Source organism: Hibiscus syriacus, unplaced genomic scaffold, assembly GCF_006381635.1.
Source record: "Hibiscus syriacus cultivar Baekdansim isolate YM2019G1 unplaced genomic scaffold, ASM638163v2 tig00113096_pilon, whole genome shotgun sequence".
NCBI lineage: Eukaryota > Viridiplantae > Streptophyta > Magnoliopsida > Malvales > Malvaceae > Hibiscus > Hibiscus syriacus.
The window spans coordinates 1251621-1267224 of record NW_024063440.1 but is presented as its reverse complement, the minus strand read 5'-3'; the positions used below and the strand labels follow the sequence as shown (position 1 = coordinate 1267224).

General features: G+C 29.5%; 1 protein-coding gene across 1 annotated transcript; it reads left to right on the top strand.

Annotated features, from left to right (window-relative positions):
* Positions 1 to 9050: 9050 nt before the first annotated feature.
* On the top strand, positions 9051 to 14563 carry LOC120185305 (apyrase 2-like). Its single transcript, XM_039189558.1, has 9 exons — positions 9051 to 9542; positions 12244 to 12372; positions 12464 to 12520; positions 12615 to 12707; positions 12784 to 12989; positions 13384 to 13475; positions 13711 to 13925; positions 14003 to 14192; positions 14264 to 14563. Exons 1-9 carry the CDS (start codon positions 9144 to 9146, stop codon positions 14371 to 14373), a joined length of 1491 nt encoding a protein of 496 aa, XP_039045489.1. The 5' UTR covers positions 9051 to 9143; the 3' UTR covers positions 14374 to 14563.
* The last annotated feature ends 1041 nt before the right edge of the window (positions 14564 to 15604 follow it).

The following is a 15604-nucleotide window of genomic DNA, read 5'->3' as shown; positions in this document are numbered from 1 at the left end:
TATCCAACCAAGCAAAAAGAAAAACTTATAATATATATGATTGGTAAAACAAAATCCAGTTTCTTGGATATCATCAGCTTTTTCAACCTATATATATATATATATATATATATATATATATATATATATATATATATATATATATATATATATATATATATATATGTGTGTGCGCGCGCGCGCTTGTGTTCGAGCACTCGTGCGTGTGTGGATTAAGATTATTTACACAATGTAAAACTCTTTAATTTTATATAGATTTATGATATTTAAATGGGTGAAAATATATATTTGAGATTGAGTCACTTTTTTTCTAGTGAATATCTTCTCATTTCATATTGTTAATCTCAACAATTTATTTTCACTTATCCAACGATTATAAATTTGTGTAAAATTAAAAGAGTTTTACATTGTGTAACAGGATTATATATATATATATCTTGAGTTCCTAATAAAATGAAGGGTAAATTATACGTTTAGTATCTAAATTATTAGTTTCGTTTTAGTACATAAACTTTTATTTGTTTCAAAAACATACATAACATTTACTTTTTATTTCAATTTGATAATTCGTCGTTAAAAACTTAGCGGAACTATCTCAACATGGCCCTTTTTATGGATAAATTATATCATTTATCACTCAACTGTATTCTCACTCCTATTTTGGTCACTGAAGTTTACTTTTTTTTAATTTAATTACTTAACTTTCAAATTACTCTCAATTTAATCGCTCTAACTTTCAAATTTAATTTTTTTATTTTAATTATATTTTAATAAAAATAATAAAAATTTGTGTCATAAAAATTATTAATAAAATAAATTAGAGTGATTAAAACATAAGCAATTTGAAAGTTGACTAGTTAAATTGAAATTTTTTAAACTTTAATGACCAAAATAAAAATGAAAAGATATTTAAGTGATGAATGATGTAATTTACCCATAAAAATGTCACGTCGTCAACAATTCTATTAAGTTTTTTTACTACAAGGTACTAAAGTTAAACAAAAAATAAATGTTAAATATGATTTTGAAACAAATGAAAGTTTATATTCTAAAACAAACAAAATTGATAATTAAATATTAAACATGTAGTTTACCCTAAAATGAATTAAAAGTGAGAACATTGCAATGTAATTATAACAAAAAAATTGAGAATTTTTAGAAACTTTATGGAAGAGTGTTGAAAATAAATTGAGTTCCAAATAAAATGAAGGGTAAAGTACACATTAATATCTAAATTATTAGTTTCATTTCGTTTTAGTATATAAACTTTCATTTGTTTCAAAATAAAAAATTAGATTTACTTTTTGTTTAAATTTGATATCTTGTCGTTAAAAACTTAGCGGAATTGTTTCAACATGACAATTTTTTATGGGTAAATTACATCATTCATCACTCAATTAACTTCTCGTTCATATTTTTATAACTAAAGTTTAATTTTTTTAATTTAATTACTTAACTTTCAAAATACTCCTAATTTAATTACTCTAACTGTCAAATTTATTTTTTATTTTAATTATATATTGATAAAATAATAATAAAAATGTCTTGTCATAAAAATATTAATAAAATAAATTAGAGTGATTAAAATATTAGATATTTGAAAGTTGAGTAGTTAAAAACTTTAGTGACCAAAATAGGAGTCAAAAAATGGTTAAGTGATGAATGATGTGATTTATCCATAAAAAATGCCACATGCACCAGCTCCGTCAAAAAATAAATGTTAAGTATTATTTTGAAACAAATAAAAATTTAGATACTAAAACTAAGTAAAAGTGATAGTACTATAATTTAACCTAAAATAAAATAAATGTGAGAACATTATAATGTAATGTAATTATAACAACAAAAAAGTTGAGCTTTTTTTTACATTAAATCTCCACCACATGTTTATTAGCACGTGCTTATCATGTTAAAAAGATAAAATAATAAAAATACTATATAGTGGAAAGAAGAGGACAAAAAATTACATAATTATTCTTATCTTCTTCCTTCCAACGTTAGAGGACAAAAAGAAAGAAATGTGAAGAGTTTATTTCTTCCATATATTTCAAAAAGGGCTGAATTTCTCAAATAATATAGTAGAAAAAATTATTTGTTTAAATAATATAATTAATAAATTATTTCGTGAAATAGAGTGATATTATCGTAAACACTAAAAACGTATTAGAGTCCAACGTATTAAAGTCCATGCGTCTTCCCCTCCCTGACCCATCTTCCTTCATTGTGGCCCCTGCGATAACTATAGCTTTGAATGCTCACAAACTCATTCAATTACATCAGCAGACATATTAAAGCTCCACATGCTCTTTTCGTTGACTAATTAAAGTGTAGAATCCTATCTTTAAATCATAATTTAATCTAATCTTTTGGATTATGGTATATTAAAAATCAATATTAAATAAAAAAAAAGGCAAACATGGAGCAATAATAGAAATGAGGTGGGCCTGCTTTTGTTTATTTTGTATTCCCACGTTTATTTTAATAGAAGAACAATAATACTTTAATAGAAGTGAGGTTGGATTTTAGTTTTATAAATCCACTATAATCGAGAGCAATAATACTTGTGGCCTTGGAGTGTTTTACACGTGAATATGTAAGAGCAATAATGTTGTAAAATAATGGAGCAATCATGTGGAAGTAGGGACGAACGATTGAGGTTTGTGGTTGGAGGATTGAAATTGATTTTTAAATATAAATATGAGGTGTATGGAGAGATGATTACATCGGAAATGAAAAAAAAGAGGGGAAGAAAGAAGAGAGAAAAAAAAGGGAAGAAATAAGAGAAAATAGAAAGAAAGGTGAAGAAGAGAATATCGGTTTGTGTTATATTATTTGATAAATTTAACTCGGTTAGTTAATTTTATTTATAAAATCTATATTATTTATAAAATAATATGAATAATATAGACATAAATTTAAATTTGTTATGTTTGTTAATTTCGATTCAATTAGTTGCATGTGTCATATGTTTGTTGAATAATTAGAAGTAGTTAGTTAGAAGTATGTGTTATTAAATTATGAATGTTATTAAATTTCATTGTGCAGATTCGTCTCGTTGAAATGGCAGAACAAAATCAACTACTTCATTTTGACGCTCAACATATTTCTAACCATTTGGGAGCGATGGTGTTATTAATATTTAATAAAATATTATAATTATTTATTAAATATTATAAAATGTTTATTTTATGATTAATTGATATAAATTTCATGAATATTATAATTGTAGGAAGACAAGCAACGAGTCATCCATCATCGAATTAGTATTCCCGCTAAGCCACACCCTTTGATTGAAGATAACCTGGAAGAGGCTGGATTTTATCATGTTACATTTGTACGAGAGTATAAGTTGGTCCCAGGTTTGATAAGTGCATTGATTGAACGTTGGAGGCCAGAAACACATACATTTCATTTGTCGTGCGGAGAATGCACGATAACCCTAGAAGATGTGGCCTTATAACTCAGGGTTCCAACAAATGGGATGCCGGTGGTGATGAAAAATGATTATAATGTGGAAACAATTTGCAATGAGTTTCTTGGGCAGACGGTAGTAAGCCCAAATGTAAAAGGGTGGCGTTTGAGGTTGTTGTGGTTGGAGGATCAATTGCAACTCGAAAAAATAGTATCGAAGAAGAAATTGTATATGCAACTCGAGCATATATCTTACAGTTGATTGGGGGAGTTTTGATGCCGGATAAATCCGGTGGTCTGGTTCACACGCAGTATATCTCGTTTTTGAGAAATTTTGAGAATACACGTCAATATAGTTGGGGATCTGCGATATTGACATTCTTGTACCGTGAGATGTGCAAGGCGTCAGTAATCGTCAATGATACTAATATCATGGAAATCAGTGGATGTCTGATGTTGCTACAATCTTGGGCTTGGCATAGACTTCAATTTTTAACACCGATTAGTAGAACATCGATTGACTTTCCTCTTGCGGGGAGGTAATGTTTCTTTTATGTATTTTAATTTTAATTAGAATTTATTTATTCTGATTAAAAATAATTAAGAAATATTTTTTTAATTTACAGATGGAGGCATAAAATAGAAAAGACATGACTATTTCACAATAATATCAAAGAGTTTCGGTTAAAGATCAACATTTATAACAAAAAGAAGGTAAATTTTAGAAAATGTAATATAATTATACTATTTAATTTAAATTAATTTATTTAACTTCATTTATTTCTTTATTTATAATTTTATAATTTTGTGTAATGAATTAATTTTCATAAATGTTAATTTTATAGTTTGTTTGGATGTCGTACCTAGAGCAAGAAGTTTTAGCGTGTGTGCCGCCATATGTTTTGTTGGGTTATGAAACGTGGGCTGCTGTTACACCATTGATTCATTTTACATTTGTTGAGATATTGTTTGCGAATCGAGTGTTGAGGCAGTTCAAGTGCCACCAACCTATTCCGTCCATTCCATGGGATCATTACCCCTTGCACAGATTAATGGACGGGGTAAGCACAGCGTGACTTGGGTTGCGAAGCACGCAAACTACATTCATGATTGGAACAACAGAGCTTCATCCGTGCCACCAATTGATCCAATGGAAGATGATGAGTTTAATTTTGAAACTTCTGCTTACCTTCAGTATTATTTCGAGCATGGAAAGTTGCACCTGACGACGTTGGGAGAAAGGCAAGAGTTTAAAAAATATAAGAGGAAATTTGGTAGAGCTGAGAAATTTATACGGAATGAAAGTGGGAGCTCATCTCAACAACATGAAGTTAAACAACATAACCATTTGAATCGACGGAGTTGATGCCTTCTCATGCACCCAATTACACTCCCATGTTTGAATCGACGTATGACTTTGACCAAATGACATCTATGATGTCAAATACCACTATTTGTCAGTCTACATTTCCAGGAGAGACAGAAGATGAAACTGGTGGATAGGAGAGCATAGTGGTGGGCATATATTTACAAGAGCAACTGATATGCCCCTAATGAATGAGGAGGATGAGTATCATACTCCTGAGCAACCGCAACGACCACAACGCATTAGACGTCCGCCTCGACATTATCATTCGACAACACCCCGACATCAACAACAATTATAAACTCTATTGTTAACTGTTTAAATAGTAATAGTGTGAAAAATGTTATTATTATATGTTAAAACTAAATATTTAAATTATACTAGTATTTTAAATCATTTTTTTTTCAAATAATGTAATGGAAAAAAGTATTTGCTCGAATAATGTTGTTGATTTAAAATAATTTTAATTTTTTACATGAGTAATTTTTTTTAATTTTTTACATTAACTTAAATTTGAAGATTTAATAAATAATAGTTATAAATTCGAAGATTTATAAATACCAATAAATTATTATAAAATTAAGTTAATTAAGTTAATTATTATAAAATCAAATATATACACAAATTATTGCGCATAAATTATTATAAAATCAAGTGAATTATTATAAAAAAAATTAAATATATGGTTACTACTGATGACGTCTATATCTTGGAAGATTAGGATATTTTTTACCTTAACTTAAATTCAAAGATTTAAAAATTATTAGTTATAAATTGTTTACCTTACCAAATTGATTAAATTTGAAGATTATAATAAAATAAAATAACAATCGTAAACATGAGTAAATAATTTCTTTGAAATTTTTTATAATAACTTAAATTTGAAGATTTAATAAATAATAGTTATAAATTTAAAGATTTATAAATAACAATAAATTATTATAAAATCAAGTGAATTATTATAAAAAATTAAATATATACATACATAGAAATACATATATGATTACTAATGAGGTCTATATCTTGCTAGATTAGGACATTTCTTTTTTGAATGACCTTCACCACTACATAATCCGTATCTCTTTGGTTGACCTCTCTCTCTAGCATGAAAATCCATACTGATATGATACGACTGGACTTAGGTCGACCCTTTGGACTTCTACGAAGCATTGGATTTGGCAGCCATTTGTCATGATCCTTTTTCGGCCAATATGATTCATTTGGGATTGTTTGATCGTATAACTGTAGACATTTAATATCCTATGTAGGTGAAAACACTCATCAACATAACTGTATGCGCTTACACCAGCATACATACATGCAGCGAATACATGAGTACATGAATATCTCCATGCTTGAAAGTAACCACAATCATACCATTTGAGTTGTAAATCAACTCTAAATGTTTGACATTCTCCTCCTTCGTTGCGACGTATGCATGACACAACAAAAGTATGACCAACTCGGTCAAAATTATGAACAATCATTGAGGTTGCCAATCTCTCGTTTGCTTCCATTGCTTCCACCACTGTAGGAGCCCAAATTTGACCTCTATTTATGAGACACTCAATCTCCTTACCTTTATCGGACCAAACCTTAGCCAACCTAAAGTATGTCTCCTTCATTAAACTCGCTATTGGGAGATGACGTGTACCTTTTAGTATTGAATTAATTGTCTCAGCAAGGTTTGTGGTCATGTGTCCGTATCGTCGACCCTCGTCGTATGCTTGTGACCATTTTTCTCGCGAATTTCGAAGCCTACTTCCATACACGTTGATCATCATAAAATACCTTCAAATTGTCCAATATCTTATCAAAATTTGGTTGTCGTAGTTCGTATCTTGTTTCATAATATATATATATATTGTGTTACAGCTCAATTAAAAAAACCACATAAATTAATGCATGCAGGGGTAAAACAACTATGCATGTAGGGCCACAGGTATTTTTGCTTACATAATCACGTGGGGTAAATTTTTAGATAATGTGTTGAAATTTTTTATTGACTCCATTATTGCTTACAATATTAAATTATACATTTTACATAATTCAATAAAATTAATTAAGATATAAACGATTAATATATTTTATTTTTTAATAAAAATAAAATTATTAATAAAATTGAAAAAATCATTTTAAGATTATATATATAATCCTTGAATTATAAATATGGAAAATAAAATATTTAATTTAATTTATAAATATATAAATCGTAATTTTTAAAATTTTTTGTATAAACTAGTGTTATAATATATATATATAATCTATTAAACTTTTAATTAAATCTAAGATTTCCTTAAGTGATTTTGTTTTTTTAAGTTCTATATCAGGACGGTTCAAATTCCTCTATAACTATTTTATTTTCTTTTTTATGGAATAAACTATAGAACCATTTGTAAACCTAAGAAATTAGGTTCAAATGGGAAACGCATACTCTTCCATGCGATTTGCATGGGTCAATAAAAAAATCTTTCATTATTGCTATACGGGGGCGACAAGGATGGTATGGGTCAGGGAGGGAGAAGACGCATGGATTTCCATGCGTCTTTGAGGAGACGCTAGGGGTTTTGATAAATCGTTTGGACTCCAATGCGTCTTCGGTGTTTAGTGTAACATTCAGTCTATTTCACGAAATAATCTGTCGAGTGCATTATTCGAGCAAATAATTTTTTCTACTACATTATTTGAGAAATTCAACCAAGTATCTCAATATTTTATGTTTATTTTTATAATTTCTTTTCCAATCATTAATATATGTTGTGAAGAAAAAAATAAATATAAAGGAATATTTTTTCCATAGAAAACTCTAATGTTAAGTTGAGGAAGAAATGACTATTGATAAAATGTATCCATAAGCTAATCTAGGTAAGAGTTTATAATTAAATAAGTAAATGTCTCATGATTATTTATAGAAATTTTAAAGCGTTTAGTTGTAAAAAATAGTTATTATTTTAATTAGTTCTGCATTATGTGTAAATTGGGGAGCTTATAAACATAATGATAATGTTTATGAGAATAAAATCTGAATTCGATTTAAAAAAAAATCTGATCCAATCAGATTGGGTGAGAATCTGTGGATTTGGATCAGATGCTTATCCCTATTCACAAGTCATATTCAACCAAACAAAAAGAAAAGATTATAATATATATGATTGGTAAAACAAAATCCAATTTATTGGATATCATGAGCATTTTTTAACCTAAAATGAAACGTTAAGAGTTAAAATGCTAAAAAAAAGAATAAGAGACAAAATGATTATTCTGTCAAATATTAAGGCCCTTTTTGTCCTAAAATAAAATGTTCAAGTCCAAATTGCTCCAAAAAATAAAATAAGGGCAAAATGATCATTTTGATAAACGTTTGAGTCTAATTTTTACATTATGCCAAATAAAATAACACATTATCATTTGTATCCATTTGATGAATACCGAATTAATTTCAGTTTAATCGATTAGATTCGAATAATAATCACCTCTAAAAACTAGGATTGATTGATAAAATATAAAAACAATGAAAATTAAATGTATATTATAAAAAATCGTTAAAAAATCGTTAACTATCTCACAACAATTCCGTTAAGAGTTAACAATAAGATGATTGATCGAAGTAATTTTAATAGTTTAATGATCAAATTGATAAAATTCATAATTTAATGATCAAAATGGAATCATCCTAATAGTTTAATGATTTCCGGTATAATTTGACTAAAAATTGATGTGTCAATTTTTTAATACAATTTAAAATGAAAACTGTTCATGCATGAAACATATGCTTTTGGCCACATCTTTGTCACAATAATGTGTCGGCGACATATTAAACACTAAATTCCATCCTTCTTAGTTATGAAAACTTAAGAAATCGATTTTTAGTCTAATTTGTCGTAACTTAATTTTTATACTTTTAAAAATTAATAATTTAGTTACACAAACCAACCGATTTTAGTGGTAAAAGAATTGTTGTTATTATTTGAAGTCTCAGATTTGAGTACAAAAAATGTCATGGATGTAAGCGATAAAATCAAATAGTTGAGAGTTATATTAGATGTAATTTAAGAAATAATAAATCTTTGGTTTTTAACTTATTAAATATCTTCGGTAATAAAAATGAATGTTATTTTCTCGGAGAATTCAGATTCGAACATATATATTTATTATTAAAGCTTTAAAAATCTTATGATCTTTATAAAAAAATCTCAGCCTTTATATTTAATTTCTCCCTCTACCAAAATAAAATATAGATAACACTAAATTTCCTCCGCCCCTTTCTCTGCCTTCGTAGATTGCTTATTTCCATTATTTTATTTTCTTAATTAAGGTTAAAAATCCTATAAATTTGAAGCTTCTCAAATCCAGAATACTGGAAGATATGGAGTCATTACACGAGCCCTTTATGAACCGAGGCTCGATATCCCCTACCGGAAACGGCACCACCGATCACCTTGAGAAGATGAAGCTTACGAAGGCGAGTCCCGACTCCGTCTCTGATAAGATCGAAAGATATCGAGGCGCTTTGTTGGTGATCTCCATCCCTGTGTTGGTCATAATGTTGGTGGTGTACGCTATGCCGGGGAAATCGGCGCATGATGCGACGGTGCTGAAGGAGATTGAGCTTCTTAGCAGGAAGGTCGGGGTGAGTTACAGAGGGGATAGGCAATATGCGGTGATATTTGATGCGGGGAGTTCCGGGAGTCGGGTTCATGTTTATTGTTTCGATCGCAATTTGGATCTTGTTCCAATTGGCTCTGAATTAGAGATTTTTGAACAGGTAATTCTTACAGTTTTATTATATTTTGTGTTATTATAGGATGTCGTTAAAAAATTATTAAAATTATTAATATGATAATTTTAAAATTTTTTTAACAATGACATAATATTATCTTATAGTAATACGTCAATATTACTGTCAGTTTTTAACTATGACTGACCCAAAAAAACTATAATTAAATGTTAATTATGATTTTGTAAAAAAAAATAATAGGATGATCAAAATAGAAAAAAGTGATAGTAACAACACATATATATTGATTTTGTCTCAAATCATTCAATAAATAAATGCTTAAAATGTTATATTTAAACCCTTAAAAAACTTTATATTTGATTTAAGAAATTCATGATAAAATAAGTTGATTTTGAGATCTTAAAGACGTTCCCTAAACTTGATTAGACTATATCTTAAACTCTATAGGTCGTTATCTTATGAAATACTTAAAATCTCAGTATAAAAAGTTATCGTTGACTATACTAATATGAATTTGATTAAGTTCAAAATAAATATGTTTAACCATAAGTTGTTTAAATATCACATGTTGAAATATATGTTATTTTCAAGTATTTAAATTTAACTTTTTAAATATACACTTATTTATAATTAAAGATAAGATTAACACATGCATTGTTAATATTTGTCCCATTTAGCTCGTACATATATCTTTTTGACTTTATAAAAAAATATTTTTGACATAAATCACAAAATGTTTATTATTTTTAGTCAAAATTAGTACAATTTTCCCTTTCTTTTATTTAACATATGATTAAATTATCATCACTTAGACCGAAAATATGATAATAGGATGTGGTTTTAAAAGTATGTCTGACGTGATACATCTTCGCATCATGTGATACAAAATAATATTAATCTAAAAAGTAATTTCATATAAATATTATATTAAATATTAAATTTTTAACGTGATATTCAGATAGAAAATCACTTTATGAAATTATCGATCTTTTCGTTTTAGAAAATTTCGGGTTAAGTTTTTCGGTTTTAATAATTTAGTTTTTGGTACGGTATATAAACAATCCTTTGATTATATGAGGTTGCATTGTTAAGTCCATTGACTATTAAAAGTTATAAAATAATCCTCTGATTGTAGGATATTGTTTTGTTGAGTCTCTCAACTATTAAAAGTTACAAAATGATCACCTAACTATTTATAAATTTTTCATTTTCTGTTAAAAAATTGACAGTGGTCTAAGTTAGATGCTAACTTGTTGATTGATATATAATAATATACGATCTTAAAATCTCAAACGACTATACAATTCAAACGATTACAGGATCAAATTTTACCATATCTCAATCAACAATTTAACATTATCTAACTCAAATGAAAGTTAATTTTTAACAGAAAAATACGAATTTAAAATATATAAATAGTTAAATAATTATTTTATAATTTTTAATAGTTAAAAATACCTAACAATATATAATTATATAGTCGAAGATTTATGTGTGTAGTTTACTCCTACTTTTTTAACGAAACGAAAAGTAATTATCCTTTTATGGAACTCTGTGCATGAAATCTGTTTCTCTATCTCTTAAGTTGTTTTGGTCGCATTATTTTAATAATTAAAGATGTTTTTCTCCCAAGTTTTTGGATTAGGATTTGATTTATGTTTTATGTTTAATTGTAGAAGCCAATGATTAAAACTTGGAATATTGAGAGAGAGAGAGATAAAGCTTTGAAATGATAACCACGTGCTAATGTGATGTAATTTTGCTTTTCATCTTCGTGGAATTTTATTTGACAAGCAGTTACTGTTATTTTTACCCCAAATTTTGTTGTTTTTAAGGTTAAATTCAACCATCATACAATTACGGAAAAGACGCAGTGTTGTTCGGACTTTTTTTTTTTGGAAAAGATCACGTCGTCTAAATGATTTTCAACGTGAATTGTAATAATCACACTGCTTAAAAAAATAATTTTACTCGTACTCTAGATGGAAAAAAATTTCTTCTCATTTAAAAAATAAAATACCACGTGACAGCTCTAAGAAAAGTTTTGTTATAATAAAATCCATAAAATTATATATAATTTTTTAAAATAAAAATTATAAAGTTAAAAGAATAGAAATATATGTATGATTTATGAATGGTAAATAATTCAAAATATTTATAATTTATTTTTTAAAAATAAAAATTTTAATATATTTTTAAAATATTCTGATATTTTTGGAATTTTATTTTATTATTCCACATGTCACTTTTTCGTAGTGCCATGTGTCATTTTTTGGTTGTGCCATGTCACTTTAAAAATGTAGGATATATTGGTAGGAGGGTTACGGATATAGTTTAGGTACCTGACTCAAAAAAGGTATAATGCAGGTCGCTGGTTCGATAAGAAAAGGTATAGTTTAAGGGCTGATTGTTGAATCAAGCCTTTTTCCAGAATTCAAAATCTTTGGCGTCCAGGATATGATTAAATCTGGACCTTTCGTGAGAAATGTACCTTTAAAATGATAATTTTGTTGCATTATTAATTTTTAGCTTTTTTTTAAGAAGGAAATGTATATTGTGCATATTTCAAAGTAAGATTTGAGTTTCTACTTTAAAAGAGAATTTTACTTAGAGATTGGACAAAAATCAGAAATTTCCCGCATCGATTAGGTAGGATTTTTAAACTTTTTAGGAAGAAATGTATATATCTGCATTTTAATTGATTTTATGTGGTTTTGTCTTGTTGCAGATCAAACCTGGTTTGAGCTCCTATGCAAATGATCCACAGGCTGCAGCAGATTCGTTAATTTCTCTTCTTGAAAAGGCGGAAAGTGCTGTGCCAGTAGATTTGCGATCAAAAACTCCCGTCAGAGTTGGGGTTTGTATACTTAGTTGCTTTTATTCATGCTTGTTTTTGAATTCTAAATCCTTTTAACTTGCTGAAAATTGGGATTTTAAATGTTGCTTAGGCAACTGCAGGTCTGAGGGCATTAGAAGGCAATGCAGCTGACAGAATTTTGCAAGCGGTAATTCTACATTTGGAAATTCGAAGTACGTTGGTTTTGTTCACATTATTTTTTCCATTTCATCAGGCTAATGTTGCTTTGGATTCTTATAAAGGTTAGAGATCTTCTGAAAGATAGAAGCACTCTCAAGTCTGATGCAAATGGTGTCAGAATTCTGGATGGATCTCAAGAAGGTTCTTATGCGTGGGTATGTTTTGCCATCTTCCTACTGGTTTAGGCGGTGACCGAATTCGTAGTTTCTTAATTGCCTTCCACCTTTGCAGGTGACAATAAATTACCTATTGGGGAATTTGGGAGGGACATACAAAGACACAGTGGGCATAGTTGATCTTGGTGGTGGATCTGTGCAAATGGCATATGCCATCTCCAAGGATGCTGCTTCAAAGGCTCCAAGTGCACCAGATGGAGAGGACAATTATGTAAACCAAATGTACCTAAAGGGATCAAAATATTACCTCTATATTCACAGGTTTTTCTCTTTCATTTTTGTAAATTGGTTTTATGATTCTATTAATGATTTAAAATAGTCAAAGGAGAGATTTTATGACTGAGATTGCAACAGCAGTCAATTTTATCCAATCACTTGTTTGCTCTGTAGTCATGAAACCATCCTACTAATCATTATAAGCTTAAGGGCTGTTTGTTTACTTCAAAATGATTAAGCGTTGAATGATTCAAATGTTGAATGATTCATAGGCTCTGTATGAATTAGCTTTGAATGTGACATGCTGTTTGATAATGGCTTTGAATCATTCAGAATGTACTTCTGTGCTGAATCATTCAAAAATGCGAAACAAACGCGGTTCCATTAAGAGGCAAACAAACAACCCCTAGTTAATATACTTTGTGCTTTTTCCATACAGTTATTTGAACTATGGCCTATTGGCAGCTCGAGCAGAAATTTTGAAGGCATCTGATGAATCTGGTAACCCTTGCATCTTGGAGGGTTTTGATGGTAGGTTAGATTTATCTGATAGAGAATTAAAATCATCCAGTAGCTAATTTTTTCTTTAAAGCTTTGATCACTGAAAATGTATTCTATGGCCATTGGCTGCACATGCAACCAGCTTCCTACTGTGAACTGTGAATGTAGTTTGGGTAGTTTATAGTTAATGCATCCTATGTTCTATGGATGATCGAATATGTGCCATTTAAGTAATTAACATATTCGACCTTTTTATCTTTATAAGGTTCTTATGCATATAACGGAAAAGAATATAAAGCATCAGCTCCTTCATCGGGGACAAACATGGAAGAATGCAGGAGGGTGATTCTGAAGGCTCTTAAAATAAATGATACATGTACATATATGAAGTGCACATTTGGTGGTATTTGGAATGGAGGAGGTGGAGATGGACAGAAGAATCTGTTCGTCGCTTCGTTTTTCTTCGACAGGGCAGCTCAGGTAATGTGTTGATCAAGAATCACATTGCATGGAAGAAAGTGATTTTACGTTCTAACTGAATTGTTTCATGAATACAGGCCGGTTTCATTAAAGCTGCTGATCATGTTGCAATTGTTAAGCCTCATGCTTTTGCAGACGCTGCTAAACGTGCTTGCGGAACCAATTACGCAGACACTAAAGTGACATTCCCGGATTTGGGTGAGGGTGACTTGGCATACATTTGCATGGACCTAGTTTATCAGTACACCCTGCTGATTGATGGATTTGGTAAGCTTATGCAATTTCATAATTGCAGATCCTATTTGAAGGGCATCTTAAGTTTCTGTTTTCTTGGACAGGCCTTGATCCCTACCAAGATATTACATTGGTAAGGCAAGTGAAATATGGCAATTCCTATGTGGAAGCTGCTTGGCCACTAGGCAGTGCCATCGAGGCCGTATCATCTTGAAGCAGAATTTCAGGTAATAAAGCTGTAGGTGGCCATGTTCAGGTTTGAAATCGGATGTTGGAAGGAATAAAGGAAGAGAATGTATTTGTAGTTACATTATTTTCCGTCGGAACTGAACAAACAGATTATATTAATATCAGTGTGGTTGTATCTGTAATATCTTTGTCAGTGAAAAAACTCATGTCTCAAATAGTAGTATCTTTAAAAAGATTGAGATGTTATTATGTATTTATTTATACTTTTATCATTTAAGTGTCGTAATCAATTCTCTTACACAGGCTGAAAAAAATGGGATGTCAACCAACCAGTCATACCTATATAATTCCGATATGAAAGTTTAGTCCATGGTGCCAGTTCAATGATGTCTTAAAGTTGTGAAATGAAATGACTGAAAAGGGGGGGTAGTTGGTCATGATAATAGCTCATATATTTTGTGGGTTCATGGGATATTTTTTAAATGGATGTTTGACGAAGCATACAAGTTCTGTATGGAGCTGAAGGAGCTGAAGGAAAACCAGTTATTGCATGAACTAATGATGGATGAAATGCTTAGGATTGGATTTCTGGTAAGCAATTTGCAGTGCAAAAAATGGCTCCTTTGAAGAATAATCAATTGCAAAATAATCGGATGGATAACCAGATCAGACTTGACTCTAAGATATTTGATCAGGCCTGCATGATATCACCAACAATTTATACAGGATGCCTCTTTGCCTTGCAACTATTTCTTAATACTATCTTAATATCCTCAAATTAAATAAGTGTTAGACCATGAATGTCATATCTCTGTCTTTACAAAATGCACATAATATCTTTTGAGTATGATTTTTCATGTAGTTAATGTACAAGGTGTGGCTACTTAGTCTTATGAGCATGGGGCAAGAGGGCTAGCAATACTATTGTTCCTGCCACAAGAAATCGATACTGTCTATAGATCTTGTAGCACTAGTTTGCAATACTTTATCCACTAGTTCTTGCAGATCCTTTGTTGTGAGCTCACCATTGTCATGCTGATCATACTGCTCCTAGTAGTACAACTTTCTGTAAGACATTCTCGGAACATATTTTGAGTTGCATTTACATATTCTTTTGTTTGATGGTATACCATTTGACGATGAATTAAACCTAGTTATCTTTCTGAAAGAAAATGTTTTTGAATGATTGAAGATGCTGAAATTAGAATTTCTTAGAAACCCTATAATGAAAGGATGCTCAGCTTTCTTACTCAGGA